The sequence below is a fragment of the Centroberyx gerrardi genome, chromosome 5 (genome assembly GCF_048128805.1).
Source record: "Centroberyx gerrardi isolate f3 chromosome 5, fCenGer3.hap1.cur.20231027, whole genome shotgun sequence".
NCBI classification, from domain to species: Eukaryota; Metazoa; Chordata; class Actinopteri; order Beryciformes; family Berycidae; genus Centroberyx; species Centroberyx gerrardi.
The window spans coordinates 9,894,882-9,919,792 of record NC_136001.1 but is presented as its reverse complement, the minus strand read 5'-3'; the positions used below and the strand labels follow the sequence as shown (position 1 = coordinate 9,919,792).

Sequence of the window (24,911 nt, the reverse complement as noted above, 5' to 3'; positions counted from 1 at the left end):
CGCGGGCCATCGTTTGGATAACTATTATTACTAGGCCTACTAATGAAAAGCCACTATAATATTTCTATTGGGACTTACTTAGGTGACTATGAACTCACTATTGAGGCTACTTGATGCCATTTTTATCTCCTATGGTAGTTGCTGTGACTGCTGTGATATCCTTCCAAAATGTGGCCTATTTTAAAATTTGTTATAGGATTACCATTTTTTAAGTGAGGGATGACTCGAATTAATATTAATGGTGAAATACTTTCACCTCAAGGAAATTATCTTTTCATTTGAAAGCAGGGGAGTGTGATTCAGTGTCTTGCTCAGGACACTTCAGCAAGGCGGATGCTTGCCAATGTGGGGACTTGAACCAACTGCTAGTACTACTACTAATAATATAGTTCCTTCTGCATATCTACCATAGGCAGCCCAAGTGTTCCATTATTGTTATATTATACATAACTATGTTATGTTCCACCAGGAGGTTGTGTGTGAACCCACAACCTCCTGGTGTGGTCCTCAAACTTTGATTGGTTTAGATGCAGTAGAAATGCTTCCTTCCTTCCTCCCTTCCTCTCTCCCTCCCTTTCTTCCTTCCATCCTTCCTTCCTTCCTTCCTTCCTTCCTTCAATCCTTCCTTCCTTCCTCACTTCCCTCCTCTTTTTTTTATTGTCTGATATCTTGCATGTAATAATCCAGGATCAAATTGCCCTGTTTCCAATCCTAAACGTTTTGCAATGAAAATAATGAATATGAATCGAAATGAAATGAATGTACTGAAGAATATATACATTTTGAAAGAAATACTTTGAATGTTATATTACGCACATGCCTTTTTTTATTTAAAAGGGAGCACATTCTACTGAAATAGCACTGTAGAACCCTGCCTATGTAGAGCATAAGGTTTCCACAAGAGGGCGCTATTTCTTGCAATGTGAAATACAGACAGCTTTATGTTGTATTAATTTTCCACCTCAAGTCAGTGAGAATGTGTATATGTGGCAGGTTGCCAGCTTTCCAAACACATACAGAGCACAAAATTAATTGTGCATAATGAGATGGTTCGCAAGTAGGAGTTGCTTTACAAATCCTTTATGCTTTTGGTTCATAAGGCTGATTGTCTAGTAACACTCATAAGGTTCTGGGTTTGTGTGTGTGTGTGTGTGTGTGTGTGTGTGTGTGTGTGTGTGTGTGTATTGACTTCTATTGTATTCCTAACTCAGTTGCTCTTGATTCCTCTGGCATGAAGCAAATTTTCCAATTTGCAGCTAAAACTATTATGTATGTGGCCCAGAAAATGAATGGCCACTTGTAAGAGTTTGTCAATTTTGTGCTGTTGCATTAACTGTAGTTAGTCATTCAAAGTTTTAAATGTCCAAGTTCTCAAGGTTATTAATAAAGCTGCTCAATCCGACTTTGAGAGCATTTGTACTGTGAAATGGGACCTTATTGAAGGCCTGTTCATTTCAAAGGCAGAATAGTTGAAGTGGACTTGTCATTGTAAAATAGATTGGAACAGAGCATCCCTATTTCAAATAAATTTTACATAACCAGCAGACTCCTAAAATGTAGTCAAATAAGTTAGCAATTATTGATTAGTGACATTTGAAAGCAATCCCTATATTACTTTTTAGATTATGTCTGGTTATGTAGCCTACTGAATAGGTCTTGAAGTGTTTTTGGCGCAAAACTTACAAGTTTACTAAACACACTGGTTTAAGTTTTGTGTGCCAGAATAGGCTACGTATTGGCACCAATATATTGGCAAACCAGTAGGCCTACATGTCTGGGTCTAACCCTAATCTTAAATAGGCCTACCAGAAATGATAATAAGATATGACAACCTAAAGAAAGAGGTTAATTCAGTTTTTTTTTGCATAATGGCTCACAGCTGCTTAGTCAACCAAAACAAAAGGTGCTTAATAGTCTTATTTGGGGTATACAAGAGAGAAAACAACTGAATGAGAGAGTCAAGCTGAAACAAATGAGCTCCTCCAACTTGTGACTTTTTCCCTGTATATTTACTTGCATTTATATTAGTGGTTATTTGTCTTATGGTGCTTACCAACTTGAACTCATAGGTTAGCCACCTTTTATTTTGCCAGTACATCACTGTTTATAACAGGTGCTTGCTATCACATTTTATTCACACCATGTTTGCATTCGCGTTCTGCCAACCGACGTATTTTGTACCAACTGACGCTCCGTGACGTGGGAACCGTTTGACAAGAAGAGGACTGTTGTGGCAGAAATTAGCTTATTACACACGGCAACAGCCTGTATAACATATCCGTTTTTACTTAGTGTAAATAAACAAAACACGGGGACATTTTAACTGGAGGAGAGGTTCGTTTAAAAAGAAGGAACCGGTAAGTGTTGCTATCAGCTAGCCGTCTCCACTGGCTTGCATCGACTATCACTGCTCAGCAAGCCCAAATAGAGAGGAGCTTCAGTCAATGTTTCTGTGGCTGTCACTGAGTCATTAGCCAGATAGCTAGCAATGCTATGCAAGATGCAGTGTAGCTATGCAATGCTATAAATTGTAATGGATGTGTCTTGCGATTTGGCTGACCTTAAGCCGACAGCGAGTGCAACCAAAGGATTTTATAATGCCATGTAATTGCATTTTAGCGGCTAACTACGTGTGTAAGCTATGTACAGAGAAGGTGCAGTCGGGGCTTGCAGGGGCAGCTTAGCTAACTAGCAGGCTAGCTAGCCGAGGTTTGACTTGGCTTGGCTGATGGTTCTGAGCTCATCACACTGGTATCTAAGCTGCCGTCCAGAATAGTAGGCTGCAATGTTGACATGTTATGGAACAATATGTCTGATATTGGTGTCAGTTGATCATATGTCATTACTAGCCCAGGTAGTAGCTAACTAGCTAGCCTGTGCCAAGCCATTATTTTCCAGCCTGCCTCTGTAACGTTACTTACCACATCTAACGTTCTATATCCAGTTGCTGTAACAGACTGGACTCAAACCTGTGTCCCACACATACTGAGCTGTTTAAGTAAACAGCAACCTGTCAGTCAGCCAGAGGAGAACTGTACAATAAAGCAAAACTGATGAAGGAGCCCTACCTGGGTCGTTTATAGTCCAAGTGCAAAACGCATATCCAGGTGCTTTTTGAGAATGGGCACTAGGTATGCAGAGAACCAACAAACAAGGAAATCTGTCTTTGTAGTTATCACCTTACTGATCTTGGAGCTGTAGAGAAGACAACCTTGTAAATACGTCCAATGCACACAGAAGTGGTGAATAGCCTAAGTTAAAAAGCCAAGAGGAGAATTGGACTTGGACATTGGATGTGGTAGGGCATACTAGGTCTCATGCATGGCTACTTACTCATACTAGCAACAATCTTTAAAGTTACCACAGCAGGTGTTTTTTTCTACCATGTTTCAGGTGTAACACTAACTGCAATCTCAATCATGACAGCTGTCTATGAAGCCTTTGTACTAGTTATTCTACCAAATACACAAATAGTTTGTATAATGCATTAGGCTTATTATAGTTGTTGTCTGCTAAGCGACAGATTGCTGTGTGTGTGTGTTCTCTCTGCTGGAGGTTGAAGAGAGTAGAGTGTTGTAAGATAAATCAGGCAGCATGATTTGTAATGTGTGTCCAAGTTTGGGTGTGTTTAACACAACTCTCATTTGGGAAATACCTGCCTCAAAAGCTAGAAAAAAATGAGAGAACAGTGTTGTCATGCCAGCCAAAACTGGGCATACAGGTGAGGTACCCCAAATTCAGGCTGTTGTGACACCACTGCCCTTTCCTTGTTTTTCCTTATAGCTTGGAGAATAAAACAACCCTATTCTGAATTCCTTTAAAATTTTTTGTCTTTGTTTCCCAGCCGTGTATGGGCCAGGTGACTCCAGCCAGGCAGCATGAGCTCTAAGGGGGGCGGCACTGCCCTGACCCGCCGCAACTACAGACTGGCTTCAGACACAGACAAACCTAAAGCCACAGGTATGTGTGGGTATGAGACTATAGCATGTACAGGTAAGATACAGACACATATTTAAAGGGTCATTAAGTAGCCTAACCTATGACTTTTATTGACCTCTATTGGCAGCCAAGGGATTTGCAACAACATTGACATTTTTCTGGTACAGCTTATGGTAGCCTGTAATGGGCAGAAATATAAAGGTCACATTTTCACAATAGAATGAGTAAGCTAGTTAATCAGAGCAGAGATCCAGCAGAAATGTCTAGTGGAGAGGTAATTTATCACGATGCATATTAATATTGCTTTGTCATTGTCATCTGTCATTTTTGGGAAAGAACCAAACGTGCCGATCGCTCACTCGTAGTACCATACTCCATCTTAGAGCAGTTCAAAATGCATGGGTGTGTGTGTGTGTGGAGGGGGTGGGGGGTTCCAAAACAGAGAGGAGAGTACGGGCCAGAAAGTTAGTTTTGAAAGCCAGAAATCTCAGCACCTGGCAAAGTAATAACTGAATAACTGTTATTGCTCAACAATGCTATCAAACCCCCTGCAGATTTATTATGGGCATTTTGTGCTATGGGACAGTAAAAATCTTACTTATTACACCTCTAATTACATGAAACAATGGACAAATCCAAGACAAAGATGATATGCAAATAACAAACAGACAAATCTGAAACTATAGGTAAGGACTGCTGCAAGATTTTGACCAGATATACAGGTAAGGCATAGCTACAGACAAAGGCGACAGGTATTTTGGGCATGCAACTCCCATTCATTTCTACTGTTTTCCTGTTTTATTTCCTGCTTTTTGTGTGGCAGTATATTATATTGTATATGTCTAATTAGAAGACATATGGACAGTCAACTGATAATTGAAATTGTATGCCATTCTTTCTTCCCCTCTCTTCCTCTCTGTCAGGTATAGTGAATGAGAAGTTACTGAGCGACTACCTATACCATGTGTTCCCTTCCACCAAGCAGGGACCTGCACTGGCTTCCCTCAGGTAGTGTACCGACTTAATCTTCAATCCTCTCTATCCCCTGGTCTGCCAGTAGCCCCACTACAGTAGAGTCTCATCAGTGTGTCTGGTGATGTTGTGTAGTGGCTAAGTCCCTGTCTCTGGGACTACACTTTCCCCTGCTGGCCTAGGATTGAATCTCATCAGAAACTTCTTTCCTTCGTTTCCCCTACACTGTGTGCCTCTCTGCTTTCTTAGTGTCCTTCGGTAAAAGCTGAACCCCTCACTCTCCTTTGAAGCTGCACTAGGCAAGTTTTTTTAAGTAAAAATTCACCCCGTCTTATCAGCCTAAATCACAAAGTGGGGCTACAATAGAAAAGAGAAATTGAGAAATTGTGGTGTCAGGTTTGGACCCTTCTCCGCCCACATGGAGTGACAAATTGAAACTTGAGAGTGAAATATAAACTGTCTCCTAATCAGCAGTGAGCAGCGCTATGTCCGGAGAAAGCTGGACTCATCAGTGTTAGATCTTTGCCTCTCTTGTCCCTTTGTTATTCTTTGGTTTAAAGCATCACAGACCGGCTGGGCTGATGAACATGAGCATGCTGTTTGCAGTTTACTGCCATCACATTACATGATTTCTGAATTGAAGTTCAATTTTTCAAACAGTTACCTCTCGTTGCCATTTGGAGTTGCCAACATATGAAGTTGCCCAGTGTAGCTTTAAAATAAATAATAAATTAGTAAATAAGCTCACACATTTTTATGCAGGGGTTTATGCACTTCCTGATGGCCTGATGAAGCCTCATTGTAGGGTAAACCTTTGTTTCTATTTTGGGTCACAATGCTACATTGGTCTTTCCTCCGTTTTTCTTGACTAGCCAGCATGCATGCCTGAGATTTTGATAAACAAGGTTCTACTGCAGTATGATCAAGACTGTGTTCCCACTATTGGCTGGGCTGTTGTGGCCAAGCCTCCAGGCTTGCACACTTCAAAATTTAAACTGACAATATGCTAAAAACCCAGGGCAATCTACTGTATAGGATACTGTATAGGATACTGTCCTGGATAGTGACCTATCCAGACTCGGCACCCATCTCAAACTGTTGTCCCTGATCAAAAATTGCATACTATCACCTTTGTATCACTTGTCCCTTTTTGAATTTTGATTTGCACTATAAGCTCCCCACATGCTCATCACATGCTCTCCACGTACCACTGTGTTATAGAATATGTGTGGTTGTCGTTGTGGTTCTATACTACTGTTGTACATGTGTTTATTCAGTTTGAGCAACAGTTGAGGCAGGAGTCTGGTCAGTGCTGTTGGGTTTCACAGTTGTGCTATTGTGTTGATGTCTTGTGTGTGCGTGCGTGTGTGTAAGACAGTTTGTACCCTGACCTAGACTAGTGTTACAGTGCCCTAGAGCCACTGGCCCCTTTCCCTAAGCCAGGCAGACTCATGTTACCCCAAGCAGCTCTATACATAGACACACACACACACACACACACACACACACACATCCCTGTGTCTCTAGTTAGGGTGTATGACAGCATAGGGAAAGCTTCGCTGCCTAAGGTCCCTCTCCATTCGAAAACATTGCTCCCTCCTCTGTACCCGCTTTCATTCTTCCCTTAAAGATCAACAGCAAGGCTTTCCTTGGCTTTTAGTGAGGCTTAAGTGACAACATTTCCAGCAGGTTGGGTTTCACATGGGGATGAGGTGTGAAGGGCTCCTACAGGCCGCACAGCATACCGCAAGGGTAAAAATAAGGCTAGTGGTGCTCGTTCGGTGAGAAAAATATGGTGAATATATGGAAACATGTACAGTTGATCAGAAAGAAATATTTGAAATAGGACTCATGAAATAAATAGGCAGAGAAAACCATGGGCAATCAGCCAAAGCTCTTCCAGGTCCATTGTATTGCACTGCACTGTATTGTCTTATATCAGTATGTAAGGAAATTACCACCAGCTGTCAGCCAAATGATGGTGAGATTATTTTCTTTATCATTCACTTTGACAGATGACAAACTATTTTTCAAAGGTGCCACTCCATTCTAAAACCTAAGTGGCTGGTGATAGTTAATTTGGGGGATTTATCAGCCGCTCAGTCCTACTGACTAAAAAATTATAGTGTCCTTCTCTGCTTATACTTTGCCAGTCCTTTCAGGGTTGGCGTTCATCAATCAATAGTAGGATTGCTGATCTACAGTCAATTTTTCCTTTCATATTATGATGAATGACAATAGCCAGATGGACCTGGTTGACAGTCCTAGATCAGTAGGACTGATTGCATGCATATTACAGATAGTTTACTGAGTTGTATGTCTTCCACTGTCTGGTTGCATTGTATGGAAGGTCCTCTTGTCCTTGTATGTGTCTCTGCAAAAATGCCACCAAGAAAAAAATCTGTCATTCTTTTTCTGATTTCGGTCATTTGAGAGACCTGATAAATAATGGGCCTTGATATGTGAAAGGGAATGAAGAAGGCAACACAAGAAAGGAATATGGGGTTAAAACCCTGTATCTACAAAAAGTCAACTTTTCAGGAATTTAGAATAGCAGCCTTGCTTTCAGGTTAATGACTATGCATTTTTGGAAATTTCCATGGGTTTAAAATGGGTTTTGATGACGCTTAGGCTCGTAATACCCGCTCAACCTATAAAGGACTATGTGAACCCACAGTTTGGGAAAAAACATGAAAATGTTGCTGTGAGGATAGTTTTTTCTGTGACCAGGTTATACAAGGTTTAACGGCTGTGGTAAGAAATTACCACAGAGAAAAAATGCACCTGAATCTTCATCAAATGCTGTTGAATTTGAGATTACAGGTACAAAAAATGCTGTTGGGGGGGGAAACAGAGGAAAGAAAATGAAAAATAAGTAGCATTGATTATATACCTAGAGAGCGTCATAATTCCCACATTATTTTGAATTTGCCCCAATAGATATAGTTAATTTTCTACCCTGAGTTCTTTATGCAATGTTATTTGCTGCCTCCTCTTCTTTCTTCTACTACTAATCTTATTCTTTTTTTTCTGTTCCTCTTCCATCTCCCGTTCTACCTCTTCTTCTTCCTCCTCTTCTGTAGGAAACCTCTTGGCTTCCAAGATCTTGGGGCTCACCTGGAACGACTGCTGTCTGAGGGAGAACCCACTGAGGAAAGCAGAGGTATACACACACTTACGCTTATACACACAGACACAAACACAGATGCTTGCAACCACACAAAGACGCGCAAACATGCAACACACATTTTGGGTCTTCAGAGATAGTTTTCATTTCTTTCTATACTATCGGTAAATGCTTGAGCTGCTGATTCTTCCCCCTCCTTACTGTCCTTCAGGGTTTATTTAGAGAGTAATTGCATGTAATTGCATACGTATTGTAATCAGCCTCCCATTGAGAAGCAGCCAAAGTCTGGTGTTGCATATTAAATGGCTCTGGGTGGTCACACCTTGGGAGGCAATCAAGTATTTCTAACTGTCTCTCCAAAAACAGCTGGAGTCATGATTAAGAGGTGGTGGAGAGTGTGTGTATAATTTGGTGGTGTGGCTGGGGGGTTCTGCATATTGATTGATACTTAGTACTTTGGGCATGGTGGTGTAAATTGTATGAATCTCTGCAGCAAAGAAAAATTCTCAAATGTATTTATTTGGTTTTATTCCATTTATGACATGAATACATCAGTTTTACATGATGCAAAGACTGCGTTTTACACACTACTGAATGATCACTCTTATGATCAAGATTATGGTTAGATCATTTATATTGATCACACTTTCTACGGTGTGTTTCTAGTTCTAGTGTATTCTCTTACTGGGCTGCCAAACCATCCCCTGGTCTTTAAGCAAACTTGAATTTATAAGACAAAACGAGGGGAAAAAAATGATTATTCTTTATCGCACTCCAGTATCCCGTGTCCCTTAGACCCCTCATTGGTCCTGGTCCCTAGGCTGTACAGACTGAACGTACACAGAGACTAGCCTCTGCACTCGCACTATCACTTAACAATGTTGGCTATCTTTCTGTTTCTGCAGATCAGCCCAACGAAGGTCGTTTGGGCCCTCAGACTGTAGTTCTGGATCACACCAGCGGCTTCGAAGGACTTCTGTTTGTAGACGATGATCTTCTAGGGGTGAGATTGCATATTATACACTGGGTAGTTTCAGCCAAGTAGTAAAGTAATGCTTTATTGATTGCAATCCCAGCTCTTTAGGTAAACAGGGAGCTAGTTAACAACCTCTCCTGTTTTCTGCAGTTTATGATTCCTATGCATGTACACTACTTTGAGAAAACTTCTCAGACAGTAACCGTTACCACGCCACATACCTATTACATCACCATCATAACTATAACCACAGTAGAGAACGCCCTCTCGGCTATTATTTCTACATGGAACGATTTTTATTTTGTCTCTACATCTGTGTTCCCTTATTCATTCTCCTTTCCTGCTCCACTTTTAATGAGATGACAGCTCTTCCGCAAAATATGGTCTTGGAATACATCATCTAACAAGTGACATGCTTTGTATTTTAATGCTTCTAGGTCATCGGCCACAGCAACTTCAGCTCCATCAGAGCTACTACATGTGTATATAAAGGTAAATGCCTCTCAGACAGGTCGACTAAACTTCCTCCTCTGTATATCCCAATTTATATCATGAGAAGTACAAACAGATGGACTGCATGGTCTATAAGAGGCAATGTCACAGTTCTTTTGGATTAATGCATATAAAGTGGAAAGTGTGAAAGGATTTTTTTGGCATGTGCCTGATTACTACTGGTGCATACATACTTACCTCAGTTATCAAGTGATGGGTCAAATTTAAGATGGTAGTAGTAGTAGTAGTAGTAGTAGTAGTAGTAGTAGTAGTAGTAGTAGTAGTAGTAGTAGTAGTAGTAGTAGTAGTAGTAGTAGTAGTAGTAGTAGTAGTTCTTACACTCTATTAATCCTACACTGGGGAATACTACTTGGTCATTGTTACGCTCAAGTATTCCAAGAAACAGTACATCCACCCGCACAAACAACACAAAGACATAACATAACACAGCACACTTGAACCATGTGATGGCCTTGTGCTTAACCGTCATCGCCATACTGTTGTGTCTCATGTGAAGTTCTTTATGTCTATAGAAATGTCTTTATGTCTTTAGAAAATGGGCCAGAGTTTTTTAAGAAAAAACTAACATATCATGCAGTGTGTTGTATGAGGGTTGAGGTTGTTCTTTACAGCAGATTATTATCAGATCAGTTTTTATAGGCACAGACAACCCTGATTAGAATAGACATAGTGCAATGTAGTATTTCATTGCATTCTTTACACTGTATTCATTCATAGCAGAGCAGCAGAGTGTGGTAGCAGAGCAAGAAGATTACCACCAATGCTACAGTGAATAACAGTGTAATTTAGCCTCTTCATGTTTAGAATTGGGAATAGTTATGATAAAGTATCAAAGAAAACCCTTTTTTCATATTGATTCTCTCTCCAGGGAAATGGGCGTACGAAGTGCTGATCTCCTCCCAGGGGCTGATGCAGATAGGGTGGTGTACGCTCAACTGTCGCTTCAACCAGGAGGTACACACACACACACACACATATATAGTACGCATACGGTACATGGAGAGACTTAAAGGGTAACTTAGGTATTTTTCAACCTGGACCCTATTTTCCCATCTTTTTGTGTCTAAGTGACTAAAGGGGACAACAATTTTGGTCCAAAATTGGTCCAGTATTGAGCGAAATCGCTTCAGCCACCAGCCGCGAAACGGACTGCAATGTAATCCGATGGATAGATTGTTATAAGTGTGTGACAACATTATGGAAAGGACCCTACAGAGAATTAAACGTTTTTCTTTACCGTGTGTGTAACTTCCTGTAACAACTCAACTCTCGCGAGACTTGAGCGAGACTTGGTTACACACAGACCGGATCAAGCGAAATGTAAAGAAAAACGTTTCATTTCTCTGTAGGGTCCTTTCCATAATGTTGTCAGACACTTATAATAACAATCTGAGCCTGTCAGTGGCAAAAACAAGCACTTTTAGTGGATGTACATTGACGGTGCGATTTGCCCCGTCGGATTACATTGCAGCTCGTTTCGCGGCTGCCGGCTGAAGCGATCTCGCTCAATACTGGACCATTTTCAAAAAATGTTGTCCCCTTTAGTCACTTAGACACAAAAAGATGGGAAAATAGGGTCCAGGTTGAAAAATACCGAAGTTACCCTTTAAGGAAGCACAGCCACAATGGCTTCAACTATTGATTGTTCTCATTTTTAAATAATCTATTGAATTTTCTGTTGAACGTTTCAATAATCTGTAATAAACACATATTTTACACATTTCAAAATATTACAAATCAATAATCTATAATGTCTGTTTATTCTTATCCGTAAAATAGTAATTCACAAGTTAAAATAAAGAGTCTGTATTAGTGCACTTAAGATGCACCTATCATATAATTTTTTTTTTACCATTTTCCAGGAGGGTGTGGGGGACACTCCTGACTCGTATGCCTACGATGGGAACAGAGTGCGCAAGTGGAATGTGACTACCACTAACTATGGCAAGGTGAAAGAGAATACAACAATTAAATTCAAGATGTTGATGAAGGGCAGAGATTGTCTCATTGTATTACATAGCTATAACAAGCATGTTAAATTTTAAGTATTAGTATCGTATGTTCCGTTAAAAAATACGCCTTGAGGAGGTAACCCTAACCCTAACCCAAGAGAGAGTCATAAATCCTGAGTATTTATATGCATTTGTTTGTAGTGTTTTATCAACATGACTGATGTTCAGTGCATTTTATCTTTTTTCAGTCGTGGGCAGCTGGAGACATTGTGAGCTGTCTGATAGACCTGGATGAGGGAACCATAACGTTCTGCTTGTAAGTCAAACTAACTCGGTTACATTACTGTAAAACCAGCTCACTTGCAATACTCTGAAGAATACTTGGCCTTCATTCCATATCGTGTGTGTGTGTTTTCTTATTGGTTCAAGCATAATTCTATTCAGTACAGTATCTTTTCCACATGATGTAAATCTGTCAGTTCTAACTGTCCCATTTGACATGTAGTCAAATTGGCCAACCTCATTCTTGATCATTCTGTTTTATTCTTAAAGCTGATAAAAAATGAAACTGGTTGGTCAAAGTTTGAATGCACTTGCCAATGGGACTGGTTGGTAAACATGTTAGATGCAGTGTCTTGATGCTGTGTTTGTTTTGTGTGTCCTCAGGAATGGCCAGTCTCTGGGCACAGCCTTCACTAACATTAAGATGGGTCCCGGCATCGCCTACTTCCCTGCCATCAGCCTCTCCTTCAAAGAGTCGGTGGCCTTCAACTTTGGCAGCAGACCTCTCAGATATCTTTCCAGCCCAATAGGAAATATACACATAAACAACTTGTATTCATTTAAGTTTAGCACATTTCTTCTGCCCATTTTTAGACTTATAACCCTGTATGTATTTCTGACTTGGATATTGAAACATCACTTAGGACAGTGGCATTTATGCATTTCTGGCAGTTTTTTTTTCATGTTGTGGTAATGTAGTAAGCGTGGTATTGTAGTAAGATACTATGTATGCAATACTCAGTGTGTATGGTAAATTATACACACACCCTTGGCCTGTTACCAGAAACAGATTGCAATAACATTGAATGGAGATTCCCAAAGTAATTGCTTATTTTCTGACCAACACACACACACACACACACACACACACACACACACACTTTGTTTTTAACAGGAAGGACTTAAAAAAAGTGATGTGCCACTCTGTTGTGTTGCTTTTGAGACTTTGAATGGAGATTGTGATTTCAGTACTCTTTATGTGTATAGTGTTTGTCCTTAACCTATGTGTGGTTCACATACCCTGTGGAAGGCTACCTGCCCCTCCAGAATCCCCCCACTGCCGACCTGCTGAAAGCACAGAAACTGCTTGGCTACATCAAGACTGTTCTCTCCACCGCCATAGACACACAGGTAGGAATTCAGGTTTCATACGGTCCTGGAAAAACCTGGAAAAATCACAGAATTTGAAAACTTTGTTTTTAAGGTCTGGAAAAGTTATTATACATCTCAAAATGTTGTGGAAATGTGGAAGTTTGTTCAGAATCTTTTTTTTGTTTTTTTTGCTTAATGTGTCCCAACAGACTGGCAGAGACGCTGTTTGGTTTCTTTGATTAGTGCCAAGCTTATTTATGACTGTAATGCTGGTGCAACAAAATAACTGTATTAAACTGCTGTGTAATTTAGGATTAAACTAATTCTTCTGCTATCAATTTTTTCCTTGTCTGCCAACCATAAAAGGATACGTTTGCGGAAGTCAACTCTTCTTTGAAGCTTTTTGTTTTTGCAGAGCAAATTACGGTCTATCGTTTTATCCCTGTTTTTCCATCTGCCTGGAATTTATTTTTTAGCAACAGTTTTCTCCCTCTCTCCCCTTGTCTGTTTCATGTAGGAATATACATAGGCAAACGTAATTACATGGGTGTTTTCAGAGGATAGCTCTTCCTCAAAGCACCATGGCACACCAACTATATTCTACTTATTTATCCCACTTCCCTCTATCCATCTTTTTATTTTTTAAATATAATCTTTTCTCTCTATCCTTGTGTGTGTGTGTGTGTGTGCTGTAGGAGGAGAGGTTGGTCGAGAAGGACTGCTCCTCTTGGAGGCTCCATGGAGAACCCACTGTCCTGATCACTCTGGCTCATATCTTTAACCACTTCGCTCCCCTTATGGTGAGAGGAGAAGTTATTACGTGCTTGATTGATGGTATTGATGGTAGTGTGTGATGTAAAATAGTGTTGTTGATAACAAGGTGCAGGTGATAGCGACAATGTAGTAGACAGCGACAGTAGTGTAGTGGACTTGGGTCTGCTAACTCTGGGCAAAGAGGGGGGTGTTTCTGGGACGCTGGAATATACTGTTGAGCCTTTTTGAGGTGTCGTGGGCCTAATTCAACGAAACATCGGTGAAGGAGGGTGCCCACTTGATAACCCCAATGATTTGCCTACACTCACTCACCTTGTAACTAGAGTAGGTAGCTGGTGAATGTTGCTGCCTGTCTTATGGTCCTGTAGATTTATGACGGTGTAGCCTGATGTTTTCTATGGTACTCATTGGTATGGTAGTATATCATTCTGTTAAACTCTGAACTGGGCCTCTATATGAATGCTCACCTTGGATTATGGCACAAGGGATATTAACATCATATCCTGTGTATTGATAAATGCTTGCATGCTTCTTTGTGCGTGTGTACGTTAAGTGCTTGTATGCTTCTGTGTGTCTATGTGTGTATTTATGTATATTGCCTGCTCTACTGCCTTTTGCCAATGTTCAAATGTCTCCTAAGTATAAAGTAACAGTATCATGCTTGTGTTAGATTTTAATATGCCCCATGTTTAGTGTTGACAGTGGGACATTTCAATGTGTCCCCAGTGTAAAATGACAATGTTATGTTTGAATGTGTCCCTAGTGTAAAGTGTACCTGGTAGAGGATGTGCTGATGAGCTTCTTGTTGGGGATTCTGGAAGGAGGAGGTTCGGTGGATGAACACCCCCTCATACAACAGCTACTGGACCTCTTCTGGCTGCTAATGGAGGTACACACACACACACACACACACACACACACACACACACACACACACACACACACACGCACACAGTTAAATAATTTATTCACACCACCAACAAGAGGCACAAATACATAAACAATTAACTGTTTGTCAGAAAATTTTGCTGAATCTGTCAATTACACACATGCATGCACAATAGACCGATGGACACACATACTCATCCCCCGCCCTGAAAGTGCAGTCACTTTTGGACATCAGTTCATCAGTTTTCATAGTTCTCACCTGGATTGAACTGGTCTGACCATTTCATGGATATAAAGAACAGGTGGTTGTTGTACATTCAGTGCTTGTAGTAACGGCCTTTGGCTGTCTGTCTCTGTTCTCGGTAGGACTACGAGGTCAATGAGTGCCTGAAGCAGCTGATGATGTCATTGCTGAGGGCGTACCGCTTCTCCCCCATCATCCCTGACCTGGGCTTCCAGGTAGGACTGGGGTCCGCCCCACCCGGCCGCCTCCTTGCCCGCACCCAGGGCCTAGACCCAGTGAGCTTAGACCCAGGGGCCGAACCCCGGGTCCCAAGCCAATCCTCTGGCTTGGGCCCTGACTCACAGCAGTCACATAGGACTCGGCAAGAGTCAGAGACTGTGTGTAGTAGTCGTCCTGGATACACACAGGTGAGTCAGGCGATGCCTTATTCCGGTCCGTGATGATGTAATGCTGTGTCCAACTAACCCATGTGAGTGAAAATGAAATCCTTCAGGGAGGCTAAAGTAAATGCCCAAAAATGGTATCTACTGGCACAGTTACAGCGATTCTTGTTGACAGGCTTTGTCCATTTGAAAATAATCTGATGAGTAAAGTAATAATCATAGGCTGTGAGGTTACAAGGTTCACAGCTCAGACTGAGCAAGGGAGCCAGAAATGTTTTGCATGTCAGCTATTCATATGTCCAGAATAGACAGTCACAGTGGAAAGGGATTTTATTGCAGAGCTCTGACTGCTGTACATAACGTGTTATGATAAAGTCAGATAAAAATACATTAAAGCTAAATCCATGCCTCAATATTTCCAAAATATCAGGAGCTCCATCCTCAAAAATGTCAGCATTTTGTAGGCAACGGTCTTTAAATAGCTTATAACATAATTATTCCATAATGAATTGGCAGCAGTCATTTTCAGGAGTGTTTTTCTATGTATATCACTGGATATCATGTCTTGGAACAAAACTAATGAAATGGACCTACAGTACCTACGAATGTACAGGAGGGAGACCATCTGACATTCAAATGGCAGTAAAAAGATGGCGATATGATGAAGAGGAGTGCTTCAAACTACTGAACTGCCAGATCTAATCTCATTGATTTGTACAAGTTAACAATCGATATCTCACCTGCTTGTGTGCATGTCATGAACTTGTATTTAAGTCAAGGAATTTGAGGAAAAATTTGTCACGCACTAACATCTAAATGTTGGCATGCTCTCTGTCGTCTCATAACACATTTTGCTAAAACCCCTTAACTTGGACCGCATGTATGGTTTCATATACTGAATAATATACTGTATCTGTTGGGCAAGGTTGGGGTCAATTCTTTCTGAAATCAATCAGCTTGATGAAACTGTCACTAACCAAGTAACAATATTGCATTCCTCATTAGTTATTTCATCCAGCATAGGACCTGTGAACTTTAAGAACAAAAAACAGATTTCAAAGACGTTGCTCTTCCTGAACTGGTAGAACAGAAAGTTAAATGACCTTGCCCCAGCTGTATACTATATATTCAGTATTCATCCAGATGGCTGATTTGAGTTGATGTGTATTCTGATTTGTCCTATTCCTGTCTGTTTCAGATCCACTATCTGCGTCTGACCACAGCCATCCTGCGCCATGAGAAGTCCAGGAAATACCTGCTAAGCAACGTGTTATATCCTTGTGTCACTGATTTGTAGAAGTCAGTGAAAACCGCTCTTCTGGTTCAAATACTAACTTCTGCTAGTCCAGGAGCGTGCTTTTGAATGAGCTCAATTGGCTGTTTTTGTTGCTGGCAGGCATTGGAGATTTAGTAGATTCACCACATTAAGAGGCTATCGTCCTTCCATAAATGACACCTACATCTGTGGCTGGAGGACTGAAGTATTTTGGGAATGGAAGAACTGAATAAAAGTTGTGCAACACAGACAATGAACTGGTTACTTTTGTTAAAATCGTCTGAATATGAATATATGCTATAATATTTTTCTAGCACAGTAGTGAGTGAATATCTGAATATGAAGATATGCTATAATATTTTTCTAGCATAGTAGTTTTATTAATATATTATAATCTTGAAGAGTGAATCATTGACTTGCTGCTTTAGGTTGTATTGTTCTACTGTGTGTGCTTGTCAAATTAATGTAAATTGTAGTTCTAGCCATTCTCAATATGCTGCAATAATCCTGTGCTCGGTAGTGTTCTTCTACATCAAGACCCTGCCGAAAGTTTCAAAAAATGCATCTTTAATAAATTAACATGAAGGTAGCCATGTCAAATTGTTGTTTGAATCTTTAACAGAGATTTACATTTGATGTGCTACGTTCTGTAGTGTTCTTCTACATAAAGACCCCTCTGAGGGTGAAGGAGGCGGGGCTAGAGGAGCTCATCCCGACCACCTGGTGGCCTACGCGCTTTGACAAGGAGGTGAAACCAACTAACTGGCAATGTAATGTAGTGACAGACTTCTGGCTTGCTCACTGACTGACTTGTAGACTGACAGACTGGATGGCTAGCTGACTTGTGGCCTGATGAGTGAGCCAGTTGAGTGGTTGACTGACAGTTGACTATATAATTGGCCATAGATGAGGGCTAGCCATCTGTTTGTCAACCTGGACGGCTAGCATTATACAATCAGTTATTTGTAGTTTTGTTTCCTAATCAGTGAATAACTAACTGGTTGTTCTGTTCTGACCTAAAACATGAACGCTGATTGACTGACTGGTTAACTGTTTATCTGACTGGTTGACTGACTATGATTTCTTGCACCCAGGGCAAAGATGAGCGGGAGCCTAAAGATGAGAGTGCAGATGAACGATTGAGGCGTCGAGCCTATGAGAGAGGCTGTCAGAGACTCAAGAAGAGGATTGAAGGTGAGAGTTTATTCACCTTTGTTTAATGCTTATTTATTGATAAGGGACTACCTTTATTCATCAGTTTATCCCCATTTACTTTCATTTGACCAGGATAGGTCATTCTGAACACATGCACATTCATTACAGACAGAACGGCTCCTACACAAGCCTGGACAGCCTGGAAATTGAATTTGATGATTTATAGGTCTTGAAAAGTTTTTATATAACATAGTCTGGAAAGTATAGAAAAAATATTGTTGTTTAGTCCTGATGCACAAGATATTTTATATATAGTAGTTGTAGACCGATTGTCATTTCACATTTGTGTTGTGAAGATCAAAGCTAGATAGTAAGTAGATATGGCCTGATTTACAGTCCTACTGCCCAGCAAATATTATCGTACATCATGCTTAACACTGGCCAAAAATGTTTGAGCCCAGTCAATTGAAGTCTTTTGTCAAGAAAGTGGATATAACACAAACACACCAAACAAAGCTCATCTGTATCTTGTCTCCTTTTTGCCCCTCTCCCTCTCCTCCTCCCTCTCCCTCTCCTCTCAGTGGTGGAAGAATTGCAAGTTCAGATCCTGAGGTTGCTGCTCAATAACAAGGACAAAGGGACGGTATGTATAGTTGATATAGATTAATACTAGTTTCAGCAACACATGGGCATAAGGCTTAATGTACGATGATAAAGGGGCAACACGTCTGTTACTCCATATTCTCTAAACGGACTGCTATCGTTGAGTCACACAGGCAAAGGCAACAAAAAGAATTAGTATTTTTTACCTTAGTTTGTCCAGGAAGGCTGAATACACATGCTCTTTTACAGCATCTTCACAGTCTCGGAAATTGAAAGGGAGAGTGTTATCAGGTTCCCACTGGTCATGGAATTTTGAGAGGTGTGTTCCAGACAGGGAAAGTCAGGGAATATCTGGGAATTTTACAAATGTTTCCCTCTACAGGAATATATCAGAATGTATTTTATAAGTTCTTTCACATGTCTGAAAAACAACATTAACAAACCAGAAAAGAATGCCATTTTTAGGTCCTAGTTAAGGAAAGTCATAGAATTTGCATCATGGCCATGGTAATAACCCTGGAGTTATTTACTTACTCCCTTTCAGTCCGGGGACCCGAACCGGTAACATTCTGGATTTTAGTCTACCAACTTTGTCTGTGGTTCAGTGACTGTGATCACTGGGCTGCTCAGGCAATGACAGAAAAGGCAATTAGAGAGTATGCACTGTACCGTATTATTGCATATGGTTGGTTGAGGCGGTGATAACTTAGACAAATAGGCAAAGCCCTGTCTGATTAAATGGTAAGATACTGAATCAACAACTTTGTGACTTGGTTCAATTGATTTACTTGACCTACTCTCCACACCACAGTGACAACGCTAATTAAGAGGATGTCAAGAGGTTTTCAGTCCTGATCTGAGCTGTAGTTTTGGGCTCACGTCAGGCTGCGGCTGCAGCTGATGCCTTCATGTGTGCCATTCTCAATAACTTGACATTTAATTAAGGTCTGTCTCAGTTTGTCAGTATCAAACAACACTAGTAATGAGGTCATTCCCTAGAAAATCCCAAGGAGTATCTTATTTTTTAACTGCCTCTATGCCCCTTCCCACCCTTCACACTGTGTGTGTAATGTATGTGTGGGTATATACTGTATATGTGTGTGTGCTTGGACAATAACATCTCAATCTCAAAATTGTACTCTGACTGTCTTTGCGTGTCTGTTTCAGGGTGAAGCCTCTCGGTACATCTTCCTGAATAAGTTCAGGAAGTTTCTCCAAGAGAATGCCAGCAACAGAGGGGTAAGAACTGCTGTTGCAGGACAGACAGACAGACAGACAGAGAGAAAGACAGCCTTCACAATACATAAAGTATTGTACAGGTTCATGACATGTCATTTAAAATTGTGATTTTAAAGATGCACTAGACAACTCTGCATGTTGGTGGCCCCAAACGACAGCGAGAGGTAACCAAAAATGTGAACTTCAGTAACCAGAAATCATGTAACGTGTCAGTAAACTGCACACAGCACACTCATGTTTACCAACCCAGGAAAAGAGAGGTAAAACATGTAACATTGATGAGCGCTTGGAGAGACAGTTTAGTATTTTGCTCTTAAGTTTTGATTCGTCACTTCATGTGGCTGGAGAAGTGTCCATACTCAACACCAGAATTTAATTTGCGCAAATGGGGCGAATCTCTGGTGTCTCAATTAGGGCTGATGGAACGCTCTTGGTTATTTCAGCCCCACTTTGTGGTTTGGGCTGATAAGACTGGCATATTTTTACATAAAAACCCATGCCTAGTGCAGCTTTGAACTAGTGTGTTTCTGTATGTACGTGATTGTGTGCCTGCTTGCATATATCAGCTTGTGTGCGCACAAATACTCTTCTTGTGTGCCTTTGTGTCTGCATGCATGTATAAAAATGTGTGTGTATTTGTGTGTCTAAGCAGCACCCTACAGCACTGTGTCCCCCAGAGTACATGGTGTGTTTCCTCCACCGTCTCATAACGGCCGTGAGGACCTATTGGGACGAAGGCAAGAGGAAGAGCCCGGGCAGCATCAGCAGTGAAGGTACATATAGTATAATAGTTGAAAACTTTGTTTATATAGCATATATCAAACCAGAGTTACCAACAGAGTGTTATTGTTTTGGTTAATTAAGAGCATCTCAAGGTTTTTACTCCCGATCTCAACCGTAGTTTGGACAGACGGTACGTCAGCTGATACCTTATGTGTGTCATTCTCGATAACTTGATAATTATTTTCTGTCTGCTTTTCAGTGTCAACAACAGTGACACTGTAAACATAGTTTTAGAAGTGATTTAAAAGATAACACTACTGTATACTGTGACACACTGTTTGATGTCTGGCTCCATGCTCCTATTGAATGTTAAAGGACACAATGACTATCACATTTAAAGTATCGTTTCACATTCAAAGAAATAACAGTGTAGAGCCAAAACATCAGTGTGCCACTGTCCAACACTTATGCAGTTCATTGTATGTTTGGTTTATATGTGCCATGGAAATTTAATGTTTTGCCCTGGCAACTCTTTCTTTTGTATAGTTGATTGCTACATCACCCAGTGATTAGCCTGCTATTCGCATAGTCAGTCCCACCCCTACTAATGACTGATTGCTAATGTTTAGCCCTCTGGCACTCCTCAATAACAGCCTATTATCATCGGTCCTCTTAGAGCTGTCTCATCTTCTATTAGAGACATGCATTAGCCTTCATGCCCTCTGTCATCCTTGTTCTCTAAGAGGTCCGGGGCATTGTAAACCTCCTCTGGTATTCATTACTTAATGGAAGATAGTAGCTGTTAAACAGCTGTTAAGTCCATGGCCCCATGGTGTGTGTGTGTATATGTATGTGTATGTGTGTGTCTGTGTACATGTGCGTGAGAGAGTGTGTGTGTGTGTGGGTGTGTGTGTGCGTGTGCGCGCATTTTCCCCTTTTCTGCTTATCACCCTAGGGACCAGTCTGATAATAATGGAAAATAGCAGAAAGGACAATTAGGCTTTTTCTACATTTACTGCTCTGAATTATAATGAAGGTTGTTTATGATGCGCCTGCTTTTGCTCACTATCTCTTCTCTGCCTCCCGTTCCCTTGTCACCTTTTATCTCTTCCCTCTCTGCCTCTTGGCCTTTCTGCTTTATTTTCTGCAAATTTTCTTCCCTCTGCCATACGTCCTCTTTCCTTTGTACCTTGCTCTCTCTCTTTTCTCTGTCTTTCTCTTTCCCCTCTTTCCTCCCCATTTTCTTCCCCCCTTCCTCTCTTCTCTGTTTTACACCCTTTTCCTACCTACTTTTACCCCTCCTCCTCTCCCCTCTCTCTATCATCTCTCTCTTCTTTTCTCCCCACTATGCTCCTTCTCTCACCTTTCCATCTGTTACCCCCTCTCTTTCCTTACTTACCACCTTCCTTTTACTCTTCCCCATCCCTCACACCCTCTATCTCTCTCTCCTCTGCTGTCCCTCCTTCTTTCTTCTCTCTCCAGATGCCTATGTCCCTCCCCAGCTCTTCTACAATGGGAAGGTGGACTACTTTGACCTGCAGAGACTGGGAGGCCTCCTCTCCCACCTGAAGAAAACACTCAAAGGTTTGTATGTTTTGGGGCTATAGGGATAGATGTTTTCAAGTGGCCGTTGCCTGAGAAAATCATGGAATAGTGGGTGTTTCACACTTCCATTTGAAAGTTTATTGGCATTCATAAAGATATTTGAGACCTCAAGTGACTTGGAAAGGTCGCTTCCTCCACCTGAATGAAACAATTAAATGTTGGTACCCTGGCGTAAACAGCAAGATTAGTGCTGCACTGATGCTGGTATTGGGTCCCTCAGTGTTCATTTGCCCTTGGTGAAGGCTACTGATGCCAAGAGGGAGACAAAGTAGTGTAAGCAAAGATCTGCAAAAGTTGTTTGCTGCTCAATATTCATGAGCTCCACTAGAGGGAGCAATTGCTTTGTTTTCTTAGACACAAAAATACAAATGCACATTGATTCTAAGTTTGTCTATTGAGATATTGGTTGTAAACAAACCAGACCAATGTGGCACATTGATAGGATTTTGTTTTCTTGCTTTTTCTTTTTTCCTACTTTTACTGAATACATATAGAAAACTTGAATTTTTCAACCATAATCTATTTACATGGAAATACAAATGAAGACAATCTGTAGTTTAAAAAGGTTGGCCATTGTGCTGATGCACATCTACATCAAACACTTCTGTGCTACTTGATCTAGCTTGGTGCTGCCGTTAGATGGAAAACCCAGTATCTCCAAAAAGTACACTTGAAAGCGAGTGTATTCACGCTCATGTAATTTAAAATTACTGCATGTATTACTCAAGAGACTGGCTACCACGTAAATGCTCAATCAAGAAAATTGAAAATGCTGAAATTGGTTTCATGTTGTTTTCACAGGGAAGCAGCGGTGTGTTTGCACCCTTGTCGCCTGTTGTCAAAGTGAGGAGCTGATGTGCAGTGTTTTGTTGTCATTGTCAGCAGACGCAGCCAGACAGGTGTATAATGTGGATTGATATTCCCCAGCAGACTGTCTCTAGACTGACAATATGCTGTTCATTCATTGCCAAGGAGGACAGAACGGCATGGCTGGAATAAATTACCTGCTACAGTGGGTAATTCATTTAGATTTTTTCATGAGAGGTAGATCTGGTCTTCCGTTTTAGATAGAGGAGCGATGATGAAAGTTGGTGAACGCTGTATGAGACGTCCTTCAAAAGTCACTCCTCTTAATGGAAAGGAAAACCTACCAGGAGAAGACATCAAAACAAATCGTCTCTAGATCAGATCAAAGGCTTATTTAAACTGCCTGTCAGTTGTACGTTGAAACAGCTCTTTTAAGCGGCTGCTGTTCCTATGAATAGCCCCTTCCATTGTGTGTAAGGAGGTAAGAGGTATCAAACAACAGTGGAACATATTGTACATCCTGTTAGATACCTCACTACAGGCAACACATGCAAAAAAATAAACAAACTAGGATACTACAGCTGTTTTTGAGTCAAATTCATCTTTGTATTAACATCGAGAACAGACACTTTTAATGAAACAGTGTTACATAAACGGCGACATTTGTATATGTATGGTGCACTTGCACAGTTTGTGTGACAGGGTTCAGGTTGTTATTGTTGTTTTTTCAAACGGGGAGTACTCCAGTTATATCCAGAACCACTGCCTCATCACTGACTCGGAGTTATAAAACAGTCTGCCAGGCTGTTAGGAGCAGATCAGGAACTATCTATCTTGTTTATGCTCATCGTCCAATGACTCTAGCAAGGTTTAAGAGGTTGTTATTGATTTAAAACAAGAGTGCTTCATTCAGAGCAAGCTCCACTGGCTCATTACTGACTTGGAGCTGTTGTCTACATTAAAAAAAGCTTCTCATACTCTTGGGAGCATTTTTGTGACTGTCTTGCTTATAATCCAGTGACTCCAGCAAGGTGTAGGTTGTTGTCAATTCAAGCAGAGTGCTTCATTCACAGCAAGCGCCACTACTTCATTAATGACTTTGAGTTATTGGTTACATCAGTACTCTTAGGAGCAGGTTTGTGACTATCTTTCTTGTCATGCAAATACTCTATCGTCTATATGCTGTTGCTAATTGAAAAAATTGGGTCCTCTATTCAGGAAAAAGATCCAGTCCCTCACTACTGACATGGAGTTGTTGGCTACATCCAAACAGCTCTCTGTACTGTTAGGAATTGTGACTATCTTGCTTATCATCCAGTGACTCTAGCAGGGTTTACATTGCTGTTGATTCAAACAAAGTGCTCCAGTCAGAACAATACCCGCTGACTCATGACTCTCTGTCTTGCAGTTATCAGCTATATCAAAACACTTTGCCAGGCTCTCAGTAGCAGGTCAGCGCAGGTCAGTGACAATGTTGCTCATCATCAAATGACTCTAGGAGGGTTTAGGGCTGCTGTTGTCCATCTTCCACTAAAGGGAACTTAGCAGTCGTCCGGCTTCAGGCCCCAGCAGGGATGAAGTTGATCTTGTTCCTCTTCCAGATTGATTTGGCTTACCAGCTCAAAGTGATGGCTGACTGGCATGCTAATGTTCTGCCTGTGTAATGAAACTGATGCTTGTCCGTCGCTACTCACAAGGCTTACATACAACTTCTCAGTTCATCCATTATGGATGGACATGATTCTAGTAAATCTAATCTTTTTATTTCCCTGTCAAAACCCATATGCCTATATTTTACATTCACATCATATTTTAGGGCATTGTTTGCAGTTGGACAAGTTTGTTTATTAAGTTTGTTTATTCCATGAGCAAAAACCATGGCTTGAAAAGCTAATGCCACGGTCTATGTTAGGATCATGTGACATGTTCATGAGAAGGAAATACCAACTTCTGTAGCTAAAACTTGAAAAATCATATTTATATCGGTGACCACCTATGTGATCGATTACTGAACAAAAACTCTTTGCGTTTGTTTTTTTGTTTGTTTTTAGAAACAGTTTCAGTCCTTTTAAGTGTGTGCGTGCATGTTTGTGTGCCTACGTGTGTGTGTGGATGGAGTGTGTAGTATTTGTTATTGATGCAGGTTTTTACTGGAACTGGGGCAGCACGATCCTGAACCTCTGCCACTGTGTAGAATTGCTCTTTCCTGTTCTCGTTCTGTCTTTAGGTTGTACTCTCTCGGTCTCTCTATTCTTCCTCCCACTCCTCCTTCACTCAGCTTTCCTGTTTTTTGCGAGCGCTTCTCTTTCCCTGCCTTAATCTTTTGCTCATTTTTTCCCTCTTTTTCTCCACTTTGTCTCA

At 40.9% G+C, this 24,911-nt stretch overlaps 1 protein-coding gene across 1 annotated transcript in view; it reads left to right on the top strand.

Annotated features, from left to right (window-relative positions):
* Positions 1-2,214: 2,214 nt before the first annotated feature.
* Positions 2,215-24,911, top strand: part of rnf123 (ring finger protein 123) — a 148,242-nt gene continuing 125,545 nt past the window's right edge. Inside the window, exons 1-21 of the mRNA XM_078283673.1 lie at positions 2,215-2,357; positions 3,845-3,960; positions 4,863-4,947; positions 7,995-8,074; positions 8,944-9,041; positions 9,452-9,506; positions 10,396-10,481; positions 11,390-11,476; positions 11,728-11,795; positions 12,146-12,271; positions 12,778-12,892; positions 13,549-13,653; positions 14,391-14,516; positions 14,882-14,974; positions 16,341-16,414; positions 17,049-17,166; positions 17,513-17,612; positions 18,155-18,216; positions 19,344-19,415; positions 20,068-20,188; positions 21,621-21,722. Of these exons, the coding sequence (XP_078139799.1) occupies positions 3,879-3,960; positions 4,863-4,947; positions 7,995-8,074; positions 8,944-9,041; positions 9,452-9,506; positions 10,396-10,481; positions 11,390-11,476; positions 11,728-11,795; positions 12,146-12,271; positions 12,778-12,892; positions 13,549-13,653; positions 14,391-14,516; positions 14,882-14,974; positions 16,341-16,414; positions 17,049-17,166; positions 17,513-17,612; positions 18,155-18,216; positions 19,344-19,415; positions 20,068-20,188; positions 21,621-21,722 (1,855 nt within the window). The 5' untranslated portion in view covers positions 2,215-2,357; positions 3,845-3,878. The remainder of the gene's footprint in view (positions 2,358-3,844; positions 3,961-4,862; positions 4,948-7,994; positions 8,075-8,943; positions 9,042-9,451; positions 9,507-10,395; positions 10,482-11,389; positions 11,477-11,727; positions 11,796-12,145; positions 12,272-12,777; positions 12,893-13,548; positions 13,654-14,390; positions 14,517-14,881; positions 14,975-16,340; positions 16,415-17,048; positions 17,167-17,512; positions 17,613-18,154; positions 18,217-19,343; positions 19,416-20,067; positions 20,189-21,620; positions 21,723-24,911) is intronic.